Raw genomic sequence first — 25,123 nt, 5'->3', positions numbered from 1 at the left:
AGGTGCCTGGTAGACTCACTGTGGTGGATGTTAAACTGTGTTAAGTGTGTGTTCTGTTATTTTATTCTCTGTCATGACTACAAGGCACGTAATTTTGTTCAAACCAAAAGTTTGAATGACAATAAAGGATACTTTATACTTTACTTTATACTTTATCTCTGAGAAAACCCATGTGGTCACGGGAGAACGTTACAAACTCCGTACAGACAGCACCCGTAGTCGGGATTGAACCCGGGTCTCCGGCGCCGCAAGCTCTGTAAGACAGCAACTCTACCACTGCGCCACCGTGACACCCTAAGTTTGGACACATCAACTCTTCCATTTCTACCTTAAATACTTTAATTCTCCAAAGGCCAGTCACAGTGGCACAGTGGTAGAGTTGCTGCCTTACAGCGAATGCGGCGCCGGAGACCCGGGTTTGATCCCAAGTACGGATGCTGGCTGTACAGTTTGTACGTTCTCCACGTGATTTGCGTGGGTTTTCTCCGAGATCTTCGGTTTCCCCCCACACTCCAAAGACGAACAGACGGCATCCGTAGTCTTTGTCACTTTCCTTCCCTGTCGAAATGACTCTACATCTTACAACTCATCTATTTTTCAAGACGGGTCTCAAGGTTAAATTCTATTTCTAATTATGACATGCTTTGATACAAATGGGATATTGTGAAGATGCATCATACCTAAATAAGAAGGCTATTGTCATTCTATAATTGAAAGTATCTCATGTGGTCACTTGGGAAAGCCGGTTTACGTTTCAAAACTGATATTTTCCACATTAAACAAAACCAAAATCATCCAGATGTTTCATTTAACAGTTATTAAATAGAATTATTATAAATATTCTTATTGGAACAGATGTCCTGTTAAGTTGCTCTAATGTTATAGGTTAGCAAAAATGTGACCTTCATTTCTGTGGTGAAGCAAATAAACTTTGTGATTACAACATTTTAGATCAGTAAACATTTGAGCTTCTTATGCAACACACTGCTCTTTTCACATTGCACACGACCAGCTGCATCCTCCGTAAAACTTTCTTCGCCATTATTAGCAGATTGTCTCTTTTAACCTAGTGCTATTTAAAGCAGGTAAGTGATTTAGTTGCCATTTGTTGATATTAACAGCACAAATTTATTTCCTGGATGCTATTGTTGTTTGATTTGTGGAAACGAGCACTTTCAGTTTCCATAATTTGCAAAGGAAGCTTGACGGATCTAAATGTAAGGAAAACGCATTTACCTTTAATCAAACTATGGATATTAGTTATGGTAATACAAATTCATGCTTGAGTTATTTTCTGTTTTAATTTGTGTTAATTTGTTTTACTTGCCTGGAAATATTGATCCATAGTCACACTGCACAGAAATTGGCACCAGCCCTACTTGTCCATGCCGACCAAGATTTTCCAACTACTCGAGTCCCACATGCACGTGTTTAGCCCATGTCCCTCTAAACTTTTCCTATCCATGTTTCTGGCCAAATGTTTTTTTCAATGTTGTTATAATATCTGCCTCAAGTACCTCCTCTGGCATCCCATTCCATATACCCACCACCCTGTGTATGAGAAAGCTTCCCCTCAGGTTCCTATTAAATCTTTCCCCTTTCACCACAGATTTCTTGCTGGTGATATACAATTGCTTGTGCCAATGCACCATTTAATGAGAGGTGTGCTACAACTGACCTTAAACTAGAATTTCTTTTTTTATAACAATCAATAGAAACTGATCAATCTCAGCTGCTTGCTCTTTCCTGAACTCTGACTCTCTAAGAAAATGGTTCCATCATTGCTCTAACAAAATCATGCCACTCACCATTGACTGGAGATCAAACCGTGCATATAATCACTTTCAAAATAGCCTAATACAAATTATGGTGTGCCTTCCATTATACTTCACACTCAGTTTGAGTTTGGTGCTGAATGAAGAAGGGTATCTGAACTGTCTTCTACGGACATGTGTGTCATTCTCTGATCTAAAAAGAAATATTGTGCATTCATACTTACCTACTGCTTTCTACTCACCAGAACTAAAATGTCAGCAATCAGATGGCCGACAGAGCAATGGATTTATTATCAGTTGCTTGACAGAAAAGTCAGCTTTGCATTAACATTCATGAAATGCACACAAGCTTAAAAGGTTCTCAGGTGTTAAAATGTCAGATTTGCTCTTCAACAACTGCAATTAAGTTACAGAATGACGCCAAATCGATGCCATCTTACTGATGAATCACACTGCACATTTTTCTAAATCAATATTAGTTTAACCTGGATTATATTAATATAGCCAAAGTTATTAAAGAACCAAGGTGGATAAATTAAGTAAAGTCATGCATAAGGCACGGGGAAATTAAATGATAGCTCACACTCAAGGGTTGGAATGACCTACGTATAATTGCACATCCCAACTAAATAATGATAGGCAATCTGTTCTCAAGCTACTGTCACTGTTGCTCTACCTATACTATTTAACAATGACCTTGGAGACTGGCTGTGTGGCATTTGCACATTCTCCCTGTGACTACGTGGGTCTCCTCCAGTCTTCTCCCACATCACAAAGACTTGCAGATTGTTAGGTTACTCTGTCGCTGTAAATCGCCACGTGTGCAGTTGAGTGGTAGAATCTGGGGGAGGGGGTTGATAAGAAATTAAAAAAGAGGATTATCAAACGATTAGTAGGACCTCCAAACCTCTGCCTTAAAAATATTCAAAGACTTTGCGTCAACCGACCTTTAAATAAGACAGTTATGGGAGAAAGTAAAAATAACTTTATCTCTCTCTTACAAGGATAATTCATGTTTTTATTTTAATAGTGATCCTAGTTCTAGATTTTCCTGCATGAAGAAACATTATCTCCACATACAACCTGTCAAAACGAACCATGGTTCTATATAGACATAAAATGCTGGAGTAACTCAGTGGGACAGGCAGCATCTATGGAGAGTAGGAATGGGTGACATTTTGGGTCTCGACCCAAAAGTTATTCCAGCATTTTGTGCTTACCTTTGATTTAAACCAGCATCTGCAGTTCTTTCCTACACATGGTTCTATACATTTCACTTTTCGCTCATTCTTCTAAACCACACTACCTCTAGTGACTAAAATGTGGTCTGATATAACTGAGACAAAACATGTCTACTTTTCGGTTCAATTCTCCTCTCATATGCAATATAATTCTATTATCTTTCCTAAAAAAACATACTTGCATACTATTGTTTTGAAAATTATACATCAGGACACCACTGCTTCATGCCCTATATCCATGATCAGACATGCTACATACATGGAGAACACTATCCAAAGGTTAATGCGTGTTATGTGCACTATAATTTCTTTGTCATATTAAGCAATTAATTTGCCCTTATATATTAATCGTGCAATCTACAAAAAAGACCATATCACTGGGCCAAAGTTCTCTAAACTAGTACAAACTAGTGAGTTTCTTCCAAAGTAAATAATGACTGAGTTGCAAAACAGCTATCTTAACTTGATCGTTGTGTGCCTAGGTAAATAAACAATTGGGACATTTAATTTTTGTAAGCTTTCAAAGGGATAACAGAAAACCTTCTCACAACTGTGAAAACAAAGAGCAATCGAATATATAAAGTCAAACTGAAAATAATACATCCATATTGTGAAAAAAAGTGCATGGATTGGGTAAAATAAATTTGGGATAAATGTTTGACCAATTGATTTTTTGAATAATAAGTAGTAGGCTACCAACACATGTGTTAAAGGAAAATAGACACAAAATGCTGGAGTAACTCAGCAGACAGGCAGCATCTCTGGATAGAATGAATGGGTGATGTTTCGTGGGACAAGACCCTCTTGGCCCGAAATGTTACCCATTCCTTCTCTGCAGAGATGCTGCTAGTCCTGCATTTTGTATCTATTTTAGGTGTAAACCAGCATCTGCAGTTCCTTTCTACACATGTGTTAAAGACGCAGATTAACACCATAGAAAACTGAACATTAGATACTATTTAGATAAAACAATAAATCCATTGAACTATAGTGTTTGTCCCAATAAGATTATTCAGTCTATATCTTATATTGGTTCTCCTGTCATTATTAATACTGAATCTCTCCTTCCAAATATATAGATTTTGTTTTCTAGAAATGCTAGAAAGCTGAAGCCCCATTTAACAGACAGATTACAAACACCATCTAATCTCAAGCATGGCACCTGCAAATTAATAGGTCTTCCCAAACAACTCTTTTTAAATTTCAAGCTACATTACAAGCTTCAATCCTTGCACGCTATTCCGTGCTATAGCAACTTTGTAACAAAACCGACTTACATGTGTGTGTGTGTGGCTGTCTGTATATGTATATATATCTTCTATATTACTAAAAGTCTGATCTTGACCACTTCCTATTGTTCTGTATATTGATTTTAGAAAAAGGGAGAGAGGGAGAGGGGGAGGGGGAGGGAGAGAGAGAGAGAGAGAGAGAGAGAGAGAGAGAGAGAGAGAGAGAGGGAGAGAGGGAGAGAGGGAGAGAGAGGGAGAGAGGGAGAGAGGGAGAGAGGGAGAGAGGAGAGAGAGAGAGGGAGAGGGAGAGAGGGAGAGAGGGAGAGAGGGGGAGAGGGGGAGGGGGGGAGAGGGAGAGAGGGGAGAGGGAGAGGGAGAGGGAGAGGGAGAGAGAGAAAAAAAAAATCTGGTCAAGACATATGGAGGTAATCCCAAGTGTAATCACACTACTGGTGTTAATGGAATAAGGTTCCTCTGTGTGTCCAGAATTAGCATGAGTACATCGCAATGGGATTTTATGATTTGTTGGGTCAGATTTGGCCCAAATGCTTCATATTGCCAATGAATGAGCTAGATTAAATAATGTGAAACGTATAGCATGTAAGCATAGTGCCATATTGTACTGCTAATTGCTAGAAGCACTGGACAGACATCATTTAGCAGCAAATGAGCCTGGAGCACACACTTTGAAAACACTTTAAATAAAGCTGCTGTTATTAGGCTTACAAAATAGCTTACTGGACGGTAAGAATACTGTCTCTTTGAAACAACAGAAGTAGCAACAATTGAAAGGAGATCACATGTGCAAGTCTTGTGCCACCTTCTCAGAATGCACCTTAGCTACAACCCATTCTTCAACCCAAGAATTCCAAGGCTGAGTACAACGACTGCGAACTGAAGAGTATCAATGTTAACACAACACATCACCAATTGTTCAAGAAGGAACTGCAGATGCTGGAAGATCGAAGGTACACAAAATTGCTGGAGAAACTCAGCGGGTGCAGGAGCATCTATGGAGCGAAGGAAATAGGCGACGTTTCGGGCCGAAACCCTTCTTCATCACCAATTGTATTACCAGAATAACTAATCATTGAAGTAAAACAAACAAAGGAACCTTGAAGATGATACTGTTTGGCTGATAAAAGAAGAGAATGTAATCTTTCAAGAGTATGTGTCGGGCGACAGACAAGAGGGAGCCGAATCAACTGTAATGGCATTTCTACTACAATTTGAGGAAACATGGACATAATTGATGTGTCTTCCCTCTGTGTGTTTCAAACTATTGAAGGGTGAAATTGAAAACTTGAAGAAAAATAAAATGTTAAAATTATATAGAGTGCATGGTAGCTTTTTGTTGGACTTTGGGCTGCATTTACATTCTTCCCGTTGCGGGGGGAGACTGAGAGAATTCCTGGCATAACTAGCAATCCTGAAGTTGGTCTTGGACAGGTCCAAGAACTCAGGGGCTAGTGATCAAAGGACTGGATTGGGCCTGGGACTAAAGACCAGAAAATAGGAATCAGGGACAAGGGCTAGACTAGGTCTCAGGCCCAGAACTTAAGTTGACTCACTATACCAAACCAATAGACCTAAAAATCTAGAGAATTTATAAATTCTTGTCTGGACGTGAGATAGGGTGATCTCCTCCCACCACCCACCTCAAGCCCTCTTACTCCATATCATCGCATTTACCCCTCCTCCACTTTATATTCTATACCATCCCTTGTCTTCCCTGTAACTCCCTATTTAATCTCTCTCTCACTCTCTCTCTCTCTCTTTTTCTTTTTCAAAGACTTTATTCAACACATCAAATAATACAACAGATCAAGTCATACACAAAACGAACTTACATTATATCAAGTGTCATTATAGTACAACATTACAATCATTGTTCACAATACTCTCAGCCCCACGCGGTGACCAGCGCCCACGGAATACCTCCAAAGTCCCCGTGAACACCGCATGTTCCCTCTCCAGGGAAACACGTGCATGGACGTAGGCCCGAAAGAGGGGCAAGCAGCCGACTCTTGCCTGACCATCCATCGCCTGCTGCCTGGACCCGCGTATGGCCATCTTGGCCAGGCCCAGGAGTAGACCGACAGGTAGGTCCCACCCTCCCACTTGGCTCTCCCCACACCCTGCCTTGTGTCCAAACACAAGAATCGTAGGACTAAAATGTAACCAGAACTTTAGGAACAACCCCTTCAGATATTGGTACAGGGGCAGTAGACTCTCACACTCCATATAAATGTGGAACACGGTCTCTTCCTCGCCACAGAAAATACAGGCAGCGGACGAGTCCGTGAACCGACTCAAAAGTTTGTTACACGCCACCGCTCTGTGCAGCACTCTCCACCCCAGGTCCCCAACATAAAGGGGGACAACTCCCTTGTAGAGGGACCCCCACTGGGGACCTTCCCCGCCTTCAGGTGGTAACACCGTCCGCCATGGTGTGTCGGGACGGGAGACGAAGGCAAGGAGGTGCAGAATGTGCAGGAACATTCTATACAGTGAGCGTCTCTTCGCGTCACAAAACGGCACGCTAATCATCTCCGAAAGGCGGCTCAAGTTGTGTGGAGCCGGTGCCCGAGATATATTTCGGAGCCGAAGCCCGATGAGCAGATCTGACGGAGCGGGTAAGAGCTCAGTCAAAACCACTCTAGGCGCACGCCTCTCCTCGACACCCGCCATGATTTGTTGAGGACCGGCCACTCCTGCAGCCGCAACATCCCCCTCCCCTCGTGGAACAACACGCTGGCTGAAAACAACCAGATTCCTCACTCTTAACACATCCCGGTAGAAAACAGGCAAGCCCCTTAGGGCAGGTCGACTGATGCCCGCCACCGGGAGCCGCGAGACCCCCCTTAGACAACGACCCCGTCGGAAAAAATACGTGGCCAAAACGTACCATCCTCAGAGTCCTGAGGCGGAGAGCCACCACCTGGGTACGCACGCATACCAAGGACTGGCCGCCCTCCTCTAACGGGAGACTCAGGACAGCTGCGGAAACCCAGTGCTTCCTATTTCCCCAAAAGAAGTCCACCAGCTTCTTTTGTAAAGCATTTACAAAAATGGGAGGCGGGACAAGAGTAGCCAGCCGGTACCATAACATGGAGGCCACCAGCTGGTTTATGACCAACACCCTCCCCTGAAAAGAAAGAACTCCAAGCAGGCCTGACCAGCGCCCCAGCCTGGCAACCACTTTCGTCTCCAACTCCTGCCAATTTACCGGCCAAGCATCCTCAGTGGGACTCAGGTACACCCCCAGATAGAGGAGGTGCGTGGTGCTCCACGCAAACATTGCCATCTCCTCTGGCAGGGAGTCCATCTGCCACTGACCCACTAAAAGTCCAGAGCACTTGCTCCAATTAATCCTGGCAGAAGATGCAGCCGAGAAAATCTTCTGGCAATCACGCATCCTCCGCAGGTCACCAGGATCGGTGAACGTAAGGAGTACATCATCGGCATAGGCCGAAAGAACCAACTCCACCCCCGTGCCAGGTAGGGCCAGGCCTGTCAACCTCCTCCGAAGAAGACACAGGAACGGCTCCACACAGACCGAGTACAACTGACCTGACATGGGGCACCCCTGACGGACCCCCCTCCCAAAATGAAAGGGAGCCAACAACACACCATTAACCTTCACAAGGCACTCCGCTGCAGCATACAAGAGGCGGACCCGGGCCACAAAATGCGGTCCAAATCCAAACGCTTGCAACGTTCCGAAAAGGTATTCATGCTCTACCCTATCAAAAGCCTTCTCCTGATCAAGAGACAGAAACGCAGCTGACTGACCAGTTCCCTGTGCTAGATGAATCAGGTCCCTAACCAGGTGGATGTTAACCTGAATGGACCGACCAGGGACTGTGTAGGACTGGTCATGGTGAATCAGCTGAGACAGCACGGAACCCAAGCGATTTGCCATCGCCCGTGCAAAAACTTTATACTCTGTGCATAGGAGAGAGACCGGGCGCCAGTTTTTCAACAGGCGGAGTTCCCCCTTCTTGGGCAGCAGGACAACAACTGCTCGACACCACAAGAGGGGCATCTCCCCTGTCGCCAGGCTCTCCCCCAGAACCAACATGTAATCACCCCCCAGGATACCCCAGAAGGCTCTTACAAACTCTACCGTCAGCCCATCCAGCCCGGGGGACTTACCCCTCCTGAGCTGATGCAATGCACGAGTCAACTCCTCCAAAGATAAAGGGCCATCAAGAAGATCGGCCACCTCCCTATCTATAATTGGTAGACTCTCCCACAGGTCCTGCAGAGCTTCCCCGCTGACTCCACCTGCGGAGAACAGGGAACCATAAAAGGACCTGACCAAGGCACTAATCCTCTCTGGATCCGTGACAGAGGAGCCATCATCTGCGAGCAGCTCCACGAGCTGTTTGCGGGCTCCCAATCAATCAATCAATCAATCAACCTTTATTGTCATCTTGCAAGCAACAAGTACAGTGCAAAATGAAAAGACGTTTCCCAGTGAATAGCGGAGCCTCGCACATGAAATTTAAAACACTTCTCACATAATAACACTAAAAAAAACAATCCAGTCCCTGATGGAACAGAATAAATAGTTAAAAGCAGGTAAAAAACACAATGTTAAAATACAGTAAACCAATCATAAAAAATGTCCGGGGCCGCTGATTTGAGTGGCCAGTGCCAGTTATTAAAGTGTCCGTGCCAGCCGCAGAGTCAAGTCAAGTGACTGTGAGTGCAGAGTGACTGTTTAGCAGCCTCACCGCCTGTGGTAGGAAGCTGTTTAGCAGCCTCGTAGTCCGGGCTTTGATGCTTCGATATCTCTTGCCTGATGGCAAGAGATCCAGGTGTGTGTGGAGGGGGTGCAGTTTGTCCTTGGCGATTCTCTGTGCTTTCTTCAGACAGCGGCTCTGGAACAGTTCTTGTACCGAGGGTAGGGAGACGCCAATAATCCTCTCTGCTCCCCTCACTACCCTCTGCAGAGCCTTCCTGTCCGAGCAGTTGCAGGTGCAGTACCACGTATTTATGCAGTACGTCCCCGCCCTTTCTCCAGAGAGAAAAAGAAAGGCGAAGCTCGATCCAGATCGTGCAGCATCTGGACCCGTGCCCTCACGTAAGCGCCTCGGGACCGCTCAAGTTGCAGGTTCCTCAAGGCTTCCTTCTTCTCATGAAACACACCCCATTCGCAAGAGTCACCTCCAGCCTGACCCAGGCGAGACTCTGCGTCCATCATCTCCCTCTCAAGCTTCTCAACCGCTGAGTCCCGCCGCCCGGTCGACCCCCACGTGTATTCCTTACAAAAAATACGGATGTGAGCTTTTCCCACATCCCACCACTGCCTTAGGGAAGAGAAGCACCTCTGCCTCTCCCTCCACCTCACCCAAAACTGACTGAATGACTCACGGAAACACCGATACTCCAGCAGCCGGTTATTAAAGTGCCAGTACGCAGACCCGGCCCGAACGCGCGCTGGATTAAAATCCACACGCACCAGGCAGTGGTCGGAGCATGGCACCAGCTGCATTGAGGCCGCTGAGACACAGGAAACAAACGCTCGGGAGATATATATTCGATCAATGCGGGAACCACCGCCCTCAGACCTCCGTGAAAAAGCAGTGGAGTCTGGGTTGAGGTCCCGCCACGCATCAACCAACTCAAAAGAATCAATCAACCCTCTCAGCTTCTTTGCTACAGCAGGAGCACACTGAGTACCAGAACGATCTTGCACCTCAAGTGTGCAGTTAAAGTCCCCCCCAAGGAAGACACACTCTCCCCGATCAATAGTGCTCAACAGAGCACTCACCTCCTGAAGTAGGCCGGCCTGCATCGTGCCGGAGCTGGGGGCATACATGTTAATGAAATGCAACGGCCAGATGGAGCAAACGTCCTGGCACAACTTCTTGCACTTTTATAATATTGGGCAGGAAATTCTGAGCCAACAGAATGGCCACCCCACTCGAATTTGAGCTAAGATGACTCATATAGACCTCACCTTCCCACTCCAACCTCCAGGTGGGTTCATCACTTACAACAGTATGCGTCTCCTGCAGAAAACACACTGCAAATTTCCCCTCCCTAAGGACCGATAAAAGCTGGAATCTGCGAAAACTCGCTCTACTCCAGTTTAAGTTTAGTGTGACTAGCGTGAATGCACTGACACATTAAATTGAAATCCTCACACTTCTCCTCCTGGGCTCTGTAGCCCTCTCTCTTTTTAGGAACTCCAAAAAGTCCCTAAACTGGCACTGCTCAGAGCCAGGAAGATCACTATCCTTGGTGGCAAGGATAGCCTCGAAAGTTTTAACTAAGGACGACAGATCAGCCCACCGTCTCTTAGCAGCATCAATCTTTGTCCTGCTGGTACGGCTTGTTTTTAAAAACTCCCGCACCTCACAGATAACAATTGCATGAGACTCGTCCTTGGTTCCTGGGCTATCGTCCAAGTTACTCGCACCTGACACAACACGCTCAGCATCACCAAGGTCATTATCAGAAGTCGAAAAACCAGAGCTCTCTGCAATTTCGCCAACCCCTCCACACAAACTGGCCCCATCACTCTCCCCCTCCTCCGGCATGACACCACCCCCAGGATCAATGCCGGGGAAGGATCCCGAAGCCCCTATCCGCATCACGCAGCCCACTGACTGGCTGGGCTCCTACGCTCTGTCCTCACCCTCTATATCTGGGCCTGGGGAAGAGAAAACAAGAGGCACCCCCAAGGGTCTGTGGTAAACTGGCACCCCCAGAATCTGAAAGAAGGTCGCTGCCTGAAATAACTCCGACCTCCACAGCACCGAAAGCACCCTCTCCACTGGCAACATCCAGAGGCTCTCCACTAGTTTTTTCCCCCTCCCCTACCAATTCAACCGGCAATACAATACACACCTCAGCACCTCCATTGGCTCTAATATTGAGCACTGATTGGTACACACCATTCCCCCCGACCCCCCTCCCTCGGGCTGACTCTGCTCATCCCCCGTCTCAGGGTCCACACTACCAGGGGAGCTTACCCCACCCTCCTGCGTGCTAACACCCTCAGTAGGCCTCTGAAACGAGGGGACCTCCTCCGACCCAGAGGACACACCCCCAGGGGAGCCAAGATCAACACACGATGAGATCCCCCCCTCGGAGGGCCCCTGAGACAAAAGGACATCCCCCCGCCCAGAGGACACAACTCCAGAGGGGTCTACCCCATCACCTGACCCTGTGGTACCCTCGAGAGATCCCTGAAGTGGATGCTCAACCTCCAACCCAGAAGACGTCATTTCCTGACCTCCAACCACATTGGTGGTGGAAGGTCTGGAAAAATGCACCCCCCTAACTTTGGACTCACGTCCCTGCTCTTCCTCACCAGGCCCAATCCTCCTTTTTGTCCCACTAGCATGCGGCGGTGTGGTAACCTCCATAAGGAGAGGGTCTTCCTCCTCCACACTACCCCCAGCCTCCTTACCACCCGCACGTTTTACCTTCCCTACCCCCTTCAGAGCCACCTCAGCTCCTTGCTGGGCCACGGCAGTTTCACTCTGGACCCCCCTGGAGCTGACAGGCGCCCCTTGGGTGATCTCCGCACTCGGCAGTAGCACACCCGCCTGCTTTTGACTCGCTTGGGTGATCTTTTTCTGCTTATTCTTCTTCTTCTTCTGCTGCTCCCATTTCTCTCCCCCCTCACCCTGTGCCTCACCTTCAGCCACCCCCACAGGTTCAGGATGTAGGGGGCGGGGGCCCTCGCTGCCCCGGGTCCCCAAGGCGGAAACTGCAGACCCAGAAGGGCTATCCCCGCTGCCCCGGATCACCGAGGCAGAGCCGGCAGCCCCAGCCAGGTCAGCGATTCCACCCCGCCCCTCCGAGACATGACGAGCAACCCCTGATGGGCCAGCAGTGCATTCCTGGGCCGCTGCGCTAGAAGTTCTAGCAGCGACCCCTTGATTAGGACATTCCCTACGGAGATGTCCATAACCACCGCACGCATGACACCGTGCCTTTCTCCAACTCCAACGCACGGTTCTGGGGAGACCCCTACACTCCACCTCGAAACTCCCCTCATCACCTTCCCCCTCCCCCACCTTCACGAACACTCTCCTTTTGAAACTGAGAATCCCTTTTTCCTCCGGGTCCCCTCCAGGTTGCATGAGCCTAAAGCACTTAGACCGCACCTCCCCAAACTGAGACAGGTGTGGAATGAGTGTCGCATCCGGAATACATGTGGGGCAACTCTGCAGGAGAACCGGTCTCACCCTGGACACCCATGGATTCACCTATATATGGACCCCCCCCACTGAAATCCCCCTCTCCAACACTTTGGCCACATCCTCCCGGTTCTTCAATATCATCTCAACCTTTCCCCTCTCGAGCTCGGAAGAGACAATAGCCCCCCTACCAAGAAGGGCATTCATAGCCTTCGTAATTGTTCCCCTGGACATCTGGGGCCCAGTTTGAACCGAGATACCAAAACTGTCCCAGTCCAAGTCAACATGAGGCTCATGTTCAGATGGCCTCACTTTCGTTGCTGATGTCACTGCTGCGTAGCTCCTCGCCTTCGGCCGCGCCCCCGACATCGCCATCCGGGCAGAGGCACAAACCAGCTCCCGGCACTCCAGCAGCTCAGCAAATTAATTCCCAAGGACAGTCACAGCCCAAAGCAATCCTCAAAAAGCAAAGTCCTCCAGCTGAAGAAAGAAAATTCCCAAACTCGTCCACATCAGAAACAGCTCGCCATGTCTTGCCGAACGCAAAAGCACCTTCTTCACATTAAGCCAGGCAGCCGCACTGTGCAAAATAACTTTAGGGTGGAGAAACAGTGCCAAAAACACGACAAAGGCACCGAAACACTTCAAACCCTCGATGTCCAGGCACTCTTGGCAGTCCGCCAATGGCAGCCGCTCCCTGCTCCCTCAACAATGTAGAGACTTCTCCAGGAATTTTCAAAGTAAATGAAGGACTTTTTGACGCAGCGGAAAGTTTCAACAGTCCAACAATAAGTTAGACTATGAAGCCCCTCTGCCTCTGTTCCTTTCCCATCGACAGAATCCTTCAAAGGCTGCTTAAAACTTCTCAGCCACTGGAGCTGAGAAAGACACAGCCTCTCTCTCTCTCGCTCTCTGACTTCCAGTTATATTTTTCTGTGCATCCTGCATTTTGTAATTATAAGGCTATATGGTGATAAAGAATAGGTATAGAATTAGGCCATTTGGCCAAACAAGTCTATTCTGCCATTCAATCATGGCTGATCTATCTCTCCCGCCTAATCCCATTCTCCTGCCCTCTCCCTGACACCTGTACTAATCAAGAATCTATCTAGCTATACCTTAAAAATATCCACCGACTTGGCCTCCACAGCCTTCTGTGGCAGAGAATTCCACAGTTCACCATCCTCTGACTAAAGAAATTTCTCCTCATCTCCTTCCTAAAAGAACGTCCTTTAATTCTGAGACCAAGACCTCTAGTGCATAGTCTCCCACGAGTGGAAACATCCTCTCCACATCCACTCTATCCAAGCCTTTCACTATTCTGTATGTTTCAATGAGGACCCCCTCATTCTTGTAAACTCCAGCGGGTTTAATTGCTTCATCTCTGCTACCCTTCACTCTCATTTCTGAATATTGTTTAAATCTTTTCTCTGGTTTCTTTAGTGCCTCTTTCTCCATTTCATAACATAGAGACAAGAATGCAGGTTTGGGTAGCTCTCACTACTGTGGTTGGCACTTGCATAATTGTATTTGTAAGACATGATGTAATTCTTCTCGAGCTTAAATGCTGTACTTCTTTGTCTATGGTGAGAGAAGTTGTCTATTCCACATGAGGTGGGACCAAACTCAAAAGGAGCAGCTGTATTAGCTACTAAATTCAGTTTTGGAAGGTTTAGACTGTATCTGATTTTTGGCATAATTTGAAAGTAGCTTGGCTGCAAAGGACTACCCTATCACTACTTAATACTTGTGGTAGAATGACCAGATTGCTAGCTCTTCTACTTTTCTAACAATTTGCATTCAATTTATTGAGCAAAGTCAGACCATTGACATTTCCCTGGGTGTTTTTTTAATCAACAATACAGTTGTTCGCAATGTCAGGTGGATCTATGGATGTTGCTACTTTACTTCAGATCATTTTTACAAATCTTTTACTTCCTTAATGATTAAATATCAGTTAGACTTTGACATTATTGTGTTATGGTCTTCACTGTCACCATCTGACTAGTTGAACCCTGGGAGGATGTTGCATGCTTTATCATCTGTATAGTATATTATTGTGTTTGATTATCCGTTGTTTCACTCTATCTGCTACACTTGACACATTTTCAAAGCATTTTACAGTTAGATCATTATTCAATCTTGAAAAAATCAATTTTCATTGAAGGAGCTACAGGGATATCAGGCTCTGCCATATTTAATTTTAACATTTAAAAAAACAACTCTAGTAAATTGACATTATTTCACCTTAGGCCCTTTGGCTTTCATTTGGTTGTTCGATATTCAAACCTTTCCCCTTGTTTCTTGTAAACAGATCAAATAAAATTATGAAGGTAGATAAAAATGCTGGAGAAAGTCAGCTGGTGAGGCAGCATCTATGGAGCAAAGGAATATCAGTATCCCGTACCTGCCTTCTCTCCGTACCCCCTGATCCCCTTAGCCACAAGGGCCACATCTAACTCCCTCTTAAATATAACCAATGAACTGGCCTCAACTACATTCTGTGGCAGAGAATTCCAGAGATTCACCACTCTCTGTGTGAAAAATGTTTTTCTCATCTTGGTCCTAAAAGACTTCCCCCTTATCCTTAAACTGTAACCCATTTTGACCTGTTGTGGATACGATGCAACGTTTGATGAAATTATAGATTTTCTCTCTGGGCAAGTAACAGGTTGTAATCCCTTTCTAGAATCTTTAAGCCAAATCTGAGATCAATGTGTTGGTTTATAATGTTCGGTGAAATTATACATGGATCAATTGTATTTTGTGCCATAAAAATAAACATAATCTATAACAGAGGAAACTTCTTCCCACATTAATGACAAAATGTCACAAGGATACATTTTGTTATTAACCGATTGCAGTAATCAATGGACCAAGACGATTCAGGTCTGCTTTTATGTATGAATGTGTGCAAACACTTAGGGAGGACTTGCATAAACTAGGTAACTGCCCTATTGTAATGTCCCCATCTACAGGCTGCATACCTTGAGGCGAATACCTTGTATAGTGGAATAGTCATAATCATTCATAAACAAGGTACAGCACCTCAGTTACCAGTAATTTTATTATTTTATGGAATGTGGCAATTGCTGTGAAGACCTATCTTTATTAATCACCCCTACCTAATTGCCCTAATTGCCTTTGAGTTGCCTTCCTAATTTGCTGTTGTTTTACAAAAATGAAGAATCTCCTACAGGGTTGTACAGAGTATTCCAATATTTGAAGAATAGAAAAAGGAAACCGCAGCATCCTTAATCTTGAATTTGTTACCTTTAATTTAAGGTAATTCAATAAAATTATTTTTGACGTACATGAAATGCGTCAAATATAATAAAAAGTAAAATAAAAAGAGTTCAGACAAGTTGAATATATTCCAGGGGCTGAATTTCCACATGGTCTATCTTCATTCACAATTTAGGGCATTTTTCCAGAGCTTCCATGGCCTCCTTGTTGATGTTGTGACAGGTGAGGCTGACAGCTCTTGCAAATATCCATCCCATATGGAAAAGTACAAGAATAACATCCAGTTTGTAATGCAGGTGATTTTGTGTACATTTAGTTGTGTATGTGTTTAATTTGGCAGGTATACTTTGAAGAATGGGGGATTGGACTCTACTTGGAAGACTGCTGGACAAAGTTCAGGCACAATCTACAGTGATTGGGAAAATTTGGCTCACCGTATTATTTATCTTCAGGATCTTATTGCTTGGATCTGCTGCAGAGAAGGTTTGGGGTGATGAACAGTCTGGCTTCCTTTGCAACACACGCCAACCTGGTTGTGAAAACGTCTGCTATGACGAAGCTTTTCCAATTTCCCACATTCGCTTTTGGGTTCTTCAGATCATTTTTGTTTCAGCACCTACCTTGCTGTACCTTGGACATGCTGTACATGTTGTCCACTTGGAGAGAAGACAACACATTGATGAACAAATCTTCAGAAAAGTTAAGAAGACATCAAAGTACATTGTAAGGAATGGAAAAGTAAAAATACAAGGAATCCTATTATTTACCTACATTTTACATGTTTTGTGTAAAATTCTGCTTGAAATTGGTTTCATTGTGGGTCAATGGTATCTCTATGGCTTTTCTTTGGATCCCATGTATGTGTGCAGTAGATATCCCTGTCCACATTCCGTAGATTGTTTTATTTCACGTCCAACAGAGAAAACCATCTTCATCATTTTCATGCTGGCTGTCGCTTGTGTGTCACTTCTTCTAAATATAGCTGAAATAGTTTACCTTGTTTTCAAGCAAATAACTATTTCAACGCAGAAGAGATATAAAAAACATGGCCATCCCCAATTTATTGAGTCTTTTGATAAATCAAAGCTGACTGAAGATTTACCTCTATCAGGTTCTAAAGTGAAGCCTTTTAGTACAGAACCAAGCAATAGCCAGGATCCCAAGTCTCAGAATACCATTAACTATGGGATTGAGAAAGATAGTGAGGAAATTAAAGAAAATACAGGATAATAAAATGGGTATGATTTTCAATAAATTAATCTGCCTTTATTCCAGAACATAGGTCGCTGAAATAATACAACAAACCAATTCATGAACAAGAATCTAGAAATGTACCAATGATTATATTATTGTATTAGGCTTGTAAACCTGACGAACAATTTACAATGTATTATTAAGCAGTTTCTTCAGCCATGATAAAAAGGACCAGAATTCCATATGTCATCAGGACTGACCAAAATGTACAACTTTCTGACACTAATTCATTTTTCAACTGATGAATCGTATGATTCATAATGATACCGCATCCACACTAACAATTTTTTTGCTCTGTATATTTCTCCTGAAGTCATTCAGTTCACTTGTGGCAAAAACGGTGAGAAAATATTTTAAACTGTGTTTTGACCAAGCTGACAGTGCACTGTTATCATTATGCTGATAGATATTAATGCTAACTCATTACAGTTTCTGTCTTATTTTTTAATGTATCATCTGAATGATCTGAATATCAGTTCCAATTGATCAAATTGCCATTGATCTCATTTGTTGTCTGAAACATGTTCATCTTATTAACCCGTTTAGCTCTGACTTTGAGAGTGGTTCTGTGACCCTACCATGAGACTGCGCCACAAATCGCAAGGTTGTAGACAATGCTTTCTCTGGCTCTCACCATGATACTGAGGGCTAAGCTATCAAGGGTCTGCTTTTTAAATAATCTCTGAGCTTAAATTGATTTAGATAATATAAAAATGAAAACTTTATTGAAAACAAATTTAAAAGGACATACATTTGAGCACATTAAACTAGGGATATGGGGAGAAAGCAGGAATGGGGTACTGATTTTGGATGATCAGCCATGATAATATTGAATGGCAGTGCTGGCTCAAAGAGCCGAATGGTCTACTCCTGCACCTATTTTCTATATTTCTATGCTTCTACAATGTAGAGAAAAAAACAAAATGCTTAGTTCAACCTATCATTTGAATGGGGGTCAATATACCCATTGAATTGAATGTCCCAATGCTTCTTATCCTATCTGTGCTGGGTGCCATCTAAGGGGCAGTTACAAGGTCTATCCGATCCTTCAGTTCAGGAATTATTAAAGTGCCCTGGGATTCAATAGTGAGTGCAGGTGGAAGAAGAGAGAGATCAATATGGCCAGAAAACTTGAAGTGACATCATGTTGGATCCAATATTTCTGAAATCACTTCAGTTGTAGACCAATATATGTCATAATATTTTAAGAATCTGGAAATATTTAATTTTCTATTGATATTATAATATAAGATCATTTGAAACAATGCTTCAGTGTTATAAATGTGAGCAATGAATAAATAAATCAGATATTTTTAATAAAGTGCCTCATAATCTTACTCTAATATACAGGTGGCAATATTAGAGAACAGCTCATCTATCTATCTATACATAACTAAAACTCTGATCTTGTTATCTTCTGGTTAGGCAGTCTATCTATTTGCGCAAAAACGATTAGCGATAGCGCTACGATTTTTCACCGGTTCAGTCACCGTTCTCCTGTGCTACGAGTGCGCCAAGTTTCGTCCCGATCGGTTGAATGTCGTAAAAGTTAGCGAGGTTTAAAAATCTTAAAAACCACGCGTGCGCAGATCGATCTCTGCGCACGCACAGATTAGTCTCTTTCCCTGTCACTCCTCGGGATGGTCCACCCCTTCCTGCGCCATTACAGTGGAGATTTCCAACTGGACTTTCGAAGGGACCCAAAGCAACGCAGCCCAGCCCACCCCAAGCAGGCAGTCCCATGCAGCCCAGTCCTGCCCCGCCCCACCCCTAGCAGCCCGCCCCAAGCAGCACCCCTGCCCCAAGCAGCAGCCCCGCCCCCATGATGAAGGAGTGGCACAAGCCACCCGAAGAGCTACAGCCGCACTGTACCTGGTGGGGATGGTGGTGCTGTGGGCCGAGCCCGTGGTCTGGGCCTGGACTGGAACCAAGGACGAGCCTGGGTGCGGGGTCAGGAACAAGCCTGGAGATGAAGTCGAGGCCTGGACTGGAGCCCAGGTGGTGGCCGAGCTGAGGGTTGGAGGCGGGCCCAAGCCCGGGGCCTGGGTCAAGATGCACCAGCGCCTTGTGGGGCCGCCCAGCCTCCACATCCTGCTCTGCGGGCAGCTCTGGCTCGCCTGCCTGCCACCCCCACCCCCCACCCTACCCCCCCCCCCCCCCCCCCCCCCCCCCCGGCACAGCGAGCCCGGCTCCGTCAAGGCCCACGTACAGGAGTGCTTCGGCCGCCTACTGCCAGGGACGGGCCAAGTACGAGAACCAGGCCAAGTTCCAGGCCCTGGCGCTGCTCTAAGACCTGGGTAGCTACCTGCTGGCGAAGGAAACCGTGGGTCCTGCGTCCAGCGACTCCTGCTCTTGGACGTGGACACCGGGAGTGGCCCTAACACACCACAGTGTTACACGGGGAGATGGAGTGCCACAGCCCGACCCACAGCATGGTGGTGGTGGGGGGGGGGGGGGGGGGGGGGGGGGGGGGGGGAGAGGGATGAGGGAGGGGAGTGGGGGAGAGGGGTGGTGTGAAGTGCAGGATGGTAGGGAGGGGTCCGGGGTGATGGGCAAGGTAGGATAGAGGGGTGTGTAGAGAGAGAGGGCGAGAGGGAGGGGTGGATTCGATGGAAGAGGGATAGGCGTGAGTGGTGGAATATTGCGTTGGGGGAACGGGTTGCGTTGGGGGAACGGGTGTGTGGTGGAATATTGCCTTGGGGAACGGCTTGCGTTGGGGGACCAGGCTTCCCTTGTGACAGGGACCCAACGGGTCCCACTTAGTCTAGTATTTCTCTAACAGTCTTCTTCATGAAAGATTCAACCTGTGCACATTTTTAGGCTTCAAATTATTATTTATTATCTTAATAATTAACCTGCTCTAAGTTCATTGTAAATAATCTTTCAAATGTGAATGAAAGGTATTTAAATGTTAACATTTTAATAGCATTTTTGCAGAAGAAGACAACATAGGACAAAGACTAATATTTATGTCACAATGTCTTTTAACATTTCAAAACATTTTCTGGAAATATATGTGATGGCTTTATTTTGTTTAGTTGGGCAAATAATGAGATAACCAGAATTGTGACAAATGAGTAGAATAATGTAAGATGACAATTGGATGTACAATATCAAATACAATTTCATGACAAAAATATTTAAAAGAAGAGGAAAAAACAAGAATGAAACATATAGGAAAATAATCAGCAGTGTGGTAGTTTGAGAGAGAAAAAAAAGTAAAAATCCTATTATGAATACTCTATTTAATAGTTTGACTAGTAAAAATATTGCCAAATAAGAGAAATGCCACTAAAAGCTCACTTTAAAGCCTGCAAAGCAGATGCAGCAAACTAAAACCTGAAAGATTTCCAATCTGAAACATTTCCTACCCATTCCCTGAGATGCTGACTGACCCGTTGAGTTCCGTAAACACTTTGTGCTTTGCTCAAAATCTAAGAATTTGGAAAGGGACATGTTGATTTGTTTTTCAAGGAATAAACTGGTGTACTCCATTCAGGGCTAGTTGTTAATCAATAATAAAAATGGATTTCCATGTACTCCCACTGGAAGTTGTGTGGAACAGGGCCTCAGGTGTTAATCCTGCATCCTGCTCAAAGGGCAAATTCATTTAAGTAAAAGTAGTTAAGACTGAAACATTAATTAAATTTCTGTATATTTACCCCACATAGTTCAGGAATATAGGAGAATTGCAGCTCCTTTAGGGGAAGGACGGGCCATTAAGGCTGATAGAAATTACTAATGTAATGAGCGATTTAACATATAATTAGCCATTTTCTTCATTGCAGTTATGAAAGCAGCAGTGCATGCCCCATTTCTACCAGATTAATTGCCAGTCTGCATCCATGCAGGAGAAGAAGTTGCATTGGCAAGAACATTAGATCTGTCACTAAAAACAGCACAAAAGGCTGACTGTGTAACTGGTTCCAGTCCTAAATTCTAGCATATCCCTTTGTGGCACATTAGATAAAGGGATATGAATCACTCTGAGTAAACAGACGGTGAGTGCATGCAAAGCAAAGGACGGCAACTAAATTAAATTGACATTGTACCAGTAGGCATGGAACACATAAAGATGGAATTTACGTTCAACTTGCACAAAGACTACAAAATAAATATTACTTGTACGGCAAGTAGAAATATGCAATAGCTTGTTTCAAACAAAACATTTATGAAAGATATAAAGAAATAAGCAGCCTGAACATTAATGTGCAACTCCAGACAGAAAGTTATGCTGAACGAGAAGCAATGGTGCCTCCCAGTGGTGAAAGTTATGTTCAAAGCTGCATTTTCCTTTGCAGAATGTAATTTAAATCACACAGTTTTTTTTGGTCGCAAACTAATTACATTTTAAATTGTTTAGATGCGTAGTATATAGATGCAGCATTTCTTTACGAAGCACAGCAGACAAATGCAAGAACTGTTCAATAGAGAATGGATGGATTAGAGTTTGTCTTGGGACTCTCTCATTAGTTACTGAAACGGAAGAAAACAAAATGAGTAATTACTGGAAAATACATAGCCTGACTAAGTGCAAGAGGGAAAAGAGTTTGGATCAAAAGCAATATAAAAGTATGGAACATAACGGAAATGTAAGAATAATATTAAAAAATGCAAAATTGGAAGAAGATCCCTGGAAATACTTTAGTATCCAATGGAAAATTCAGCACAGAATAATAAGGAAATGGCAGTAAAGAAGGCAAAATATACCACCATGTCGCGCTGGCAGAAAAGTAAGTTTCCAGCTTAATCCCACTTTCCAGCTCTTGGCCTCTGGGTTTGTAATCCCCACAGTTTCAATTTTCCTTTTTTTAGCCAAAAAGATTGAAAGACATGGTAGGAACTTAAATCCTTTCCTTACATGATTAAGAACCAGCCCCAATTCGCTGTGCTAAATTTATTTTTCTTGAATGTAAGAGGAGGTTGATGCTGTGCTTCTGTTCTTCTGTGGTTAATAGAAGAGTCCAGCAACTTGTGGTGAATTGCACTTCTAGCTATATTCCTTTCTTAGCACAAATTACCATCCATTAACATATGAATAGTGATTGCCAAAAAAGACACATTATTATTTTCTCATCAAACTCTTAGTTGTTGAAAATCAAAAAATCTGTAGATGCTGGAAATCTAAACAAAAAACAGGGAAGACCTGGAGTAAACCCACATAGTCACAGGGAGAATGTACAAACTTCGTACAGACAGCACCCATAGTCAAGATCAAACTCAGATCTCTGGCGCTATACTGCTACACCACTGTGCCACCCCAGTTGGAAAAGCTTTAGTCATAGAGTCATAGTGTGGGAAAGGGCCCTTCGGCCCAACTTGTTCAAACCGGCCAAAACAAATGTCCCACTTGCCTGCGCTTGGTCCATATCCCTCCAAAACTGTCCTATCCATGTACCTGTCTAACTGTTTCTTAAATGATTGGATAGTCCCAGCCTCAACTACCTCTTCTGGCAGCTTGTTCCATACACCCACCATCCTTTCTGTGAAAACGTTACACCTAGGATTCCTATTAAATCTTTTTCCCTTCACCTTGAACCTATGTCCTCTGGTCCTCGATTCCCCTACCCTGGGCAAGAGACTCTGTGCATCCAATTTCTCATTTGTTTCTATAATCACCTCTCTTCTATTCACAATACACAATACAATACACAATACAATTTATTTGTAATTTCGACCCCGTTGAGGTCCAAACGAAATGTCGTTTCTGCAGCCATACATTACAAAACGAAAAAGACCCGAGACACAACACAATTTACACAAACATCCATCACATCGCTGTGATGGAAGGCAAAAAAACTTATATCTCCACTGCACCCCCCACCCACCACGATGTCAGAGTCAAAGTCAAAGCCCCCGGCTGGCGATGGCGATTGTCCCGCGGCCATTTAAGCCACGCCGGGTGGTGCAAGGTCGCACACCGGGTCTTGTTGTTGGAGCCCCTGGCAGGCGCTCGCAAAGTCCCGCGGCCATTCCAAGCCGCGCGGGGGGTGATGTAAGGCCCCGCTCCAGGTGCTCTTCAACCCCGCAACTCGGGCGGGAGAAGTCGCAGTTGCGGAAGCCCCGAAAAGCGGTCTCCCACCAGGGACCCACGGGCTCCCGGTGTTGCCGTCCGCCAGACCTGCAGTTGCAGCCTCCGAATCTCCGGGAGTCGGGTCGCAGCAGTGCTCCACCACACCAAGAAGCCAGGTCGGGTCTGCCTGTGCAGTGGAAAGATTTTAAAGTTGCCCAGCCCCCCCCCCCCAACCCCCCACCCCCCCCCCCCCACCCCCACCCCCCCACACACATACCCCAACAAAAATAAAATAAAAACTACAATAATAAAAAGACAGACGGACTGCAGAGGCCGCTGCTGACGAGAGTCGCGTTGCCCACCGTCCCTAATAGGGAATAGATCCATCAGAAAATTACCTGAGTCTCTCTGAATCAAACCAGTCAGTCCACTACAGATCTGATCCGAATCTATACCAGGGTCAAGCAAGAATGCATCATCATACAAACACTTTTGTCCAACTCTTGCCATGATAAAATTGCAACTCAACTCTAAAGGGCTGTCAACAGGAATAGAACTAACCCTGCAGCTCTATATTTATCACTTTTACTCCACAGTCGAGGACCCTACAACTTTAACAAATGCAGTCTGCCGGCAATGCATGCATATGTGTACATTCAGAGACTGAGCTCCAAGTCATTGTTGAATCTCTTAGTGAAGCGTTGCAGAGAATCAACACATCTGCAAATCAAAGATTCTCTGCCAGCCGGCACAGCTGTAAAAGGGCAAAGACTTTGGAAAACTTGAACTATTTTCCACATCTCGGGAGTGGCCTGTCAGTGAAGAGATACGTCAACGATGATGCAACACATGTCTGGCCATCTGAGGCAAGGGTGAAAGTAATTTCGACATTTTACGGTAAAGTTGTGTAAATTTCTTAGAGTTGTTTCATAAAATGCATCATAGAGCATCTGCCTTTTTTTTTTAACCACCATGCTGCCCTGTACTGCCTTATTTTAACCTCTGTTCAGAGAGAAAAGGTGTTTGAAGAATTTAAACTCGGCAAGATGCTAATACTTATCGACCAGCAGTGATCCTAAGATTTCTGTCCACAAGAGATTTGGGACACTTACACTTACAGCAAATTCAGTACAAATTCCTCCAAATTTTCTGGCAGGATAAGCAAACCAAAATCAGCATTCTCTCTCCAGCCAATGTATACTATTGTTGAGCTTAGTCTATTTCAAAGAGATTAGCTACATTGTCCACATTCCTGACACAAGCCTCCTGTTACCAGATCTTCCATCTGACCTCTGTAATTTGTCAGGAGCACAAAGGAAATGCATTAAATGTTTTCAAAGCCTTCTTGAAAAATTGTGACAAACTCCTTGGATCATGAGATTCTTTGACCTGTGGTGGAACATTTGGGTATCTTTATTGAAGTACTAGACCAAGTGCAGACCCGTTGGGTCTGTTCCCCCAACTGCGGTTGTGGGGGGGGGGGGGGGGGGGCATGAGGCATCACACACACACTAACTATTCCCCCCCCCCCTCCGCCCGCACTCACGCCAATTACCCCCCTTGATATTATATTAATATTATTAATTTGCTCCTTTTACCCCATAACCACCCTATCTACTGACGCATAGCCCCCAACTTGCAGTCACAGTCTAGAGAGGGAGGGGGGGGGATTAGAGAGTGAGGGCAGAGAGAGAAGGGGCAGAGACACAGAGAGAGACAGAGGGGCAAGAGGGATGGGGGTGGGAGGAGGAGAGGAGAAGGGGTGAGGGGGGAAAGGTGGGGGAGGAGGGGGGAATGGGGGGGGAAATGATGGGGGGAGAGAGGGGGGAGAGAGATGGGGGGAGAGAGAGAGGGGGGGAGAGAGAGGGGGGGAGGAGGGGGGGGAGGGGAGGAGAGGGAGGGGGGGGGGAGAGAGGAGAGGGAGGAGGGAGGGGAGGGGAGAGGGTGTGCTGAGGGGGGTGAGGTAATGGGAGGGGGACGAGGTGGGGAGCAGGGAGGGGAGGGAGGGTGGAGGGAGGGGGGTAGGGGTGTGGAGGGGGGGGGTTAGGGGATGGATTGTGGGGGAGTGGAGGGGAGGGAGAAAAAAAGAGGGGGGGCGGGGGAGAGGAGAGAGGGGGAGAGGAGGGAGGGGAGAGGAGGGAGGGAGAGAGAGAGAGAGGGAGGAGAGAGGGGGGAGAGAGGAGGGGGAGTGGAGGAGGGA

The 25,123-nt window shown here is 45.3% G+C and overlaps 1 protein-coding gene across 1 annotated transcript; it reads left to right on the top strand.

The window, feature by feature from the left end:
- The first annotated feature begins 675 nt into the window (after nucleotides 1-675).
- Nucleotides 676-18,231, top strand: LOC129697300 (gap junction Cx32.7 protein-like). Its single transcript, XM_055635733.1, has 2 exons — nucleotides 676-1,085; nucleotides 15,997-18,231. The coding sequence occupies exon 2, from the start codon at nucleotides 16,011-16,013 to the stop codon at nucleotides 16,884-16,886; it is 876 nt and encodes a 291-aa protein (XP_055491708.1). The 5' UTR covers nucleotides 676-1,085; nucleotides 15,997-16,010; the 3' UTR covers nucleotides 16,887-18,231.
- The last annotated feature ends 6,892 nt before the right edge of the window (nucleotides 18,232-25,123 follow it).

Source organism: Leucoraja erinacea, chromosome 5 (genome assembly GCF_028641065.1).
Source record: "Leucoraja erinacea ecotype New England chromosome 5, Leri_hhj_1, whole genome shotgun sequence".
In the NCBI taxonomy this organism is placed as follows: domain Eukaryota; kingdom Metazoa; phylum Chordata; class Chondrichthyes; order Rajiformes; family Rajidae; genus Leucoraja; species Leucoraja erinaceus.
The sequence above is the reverse complement of the archived record's forward strand: the minus strand, read 5'-3'. Positions and strand labels throughout refer to the sequence as shown.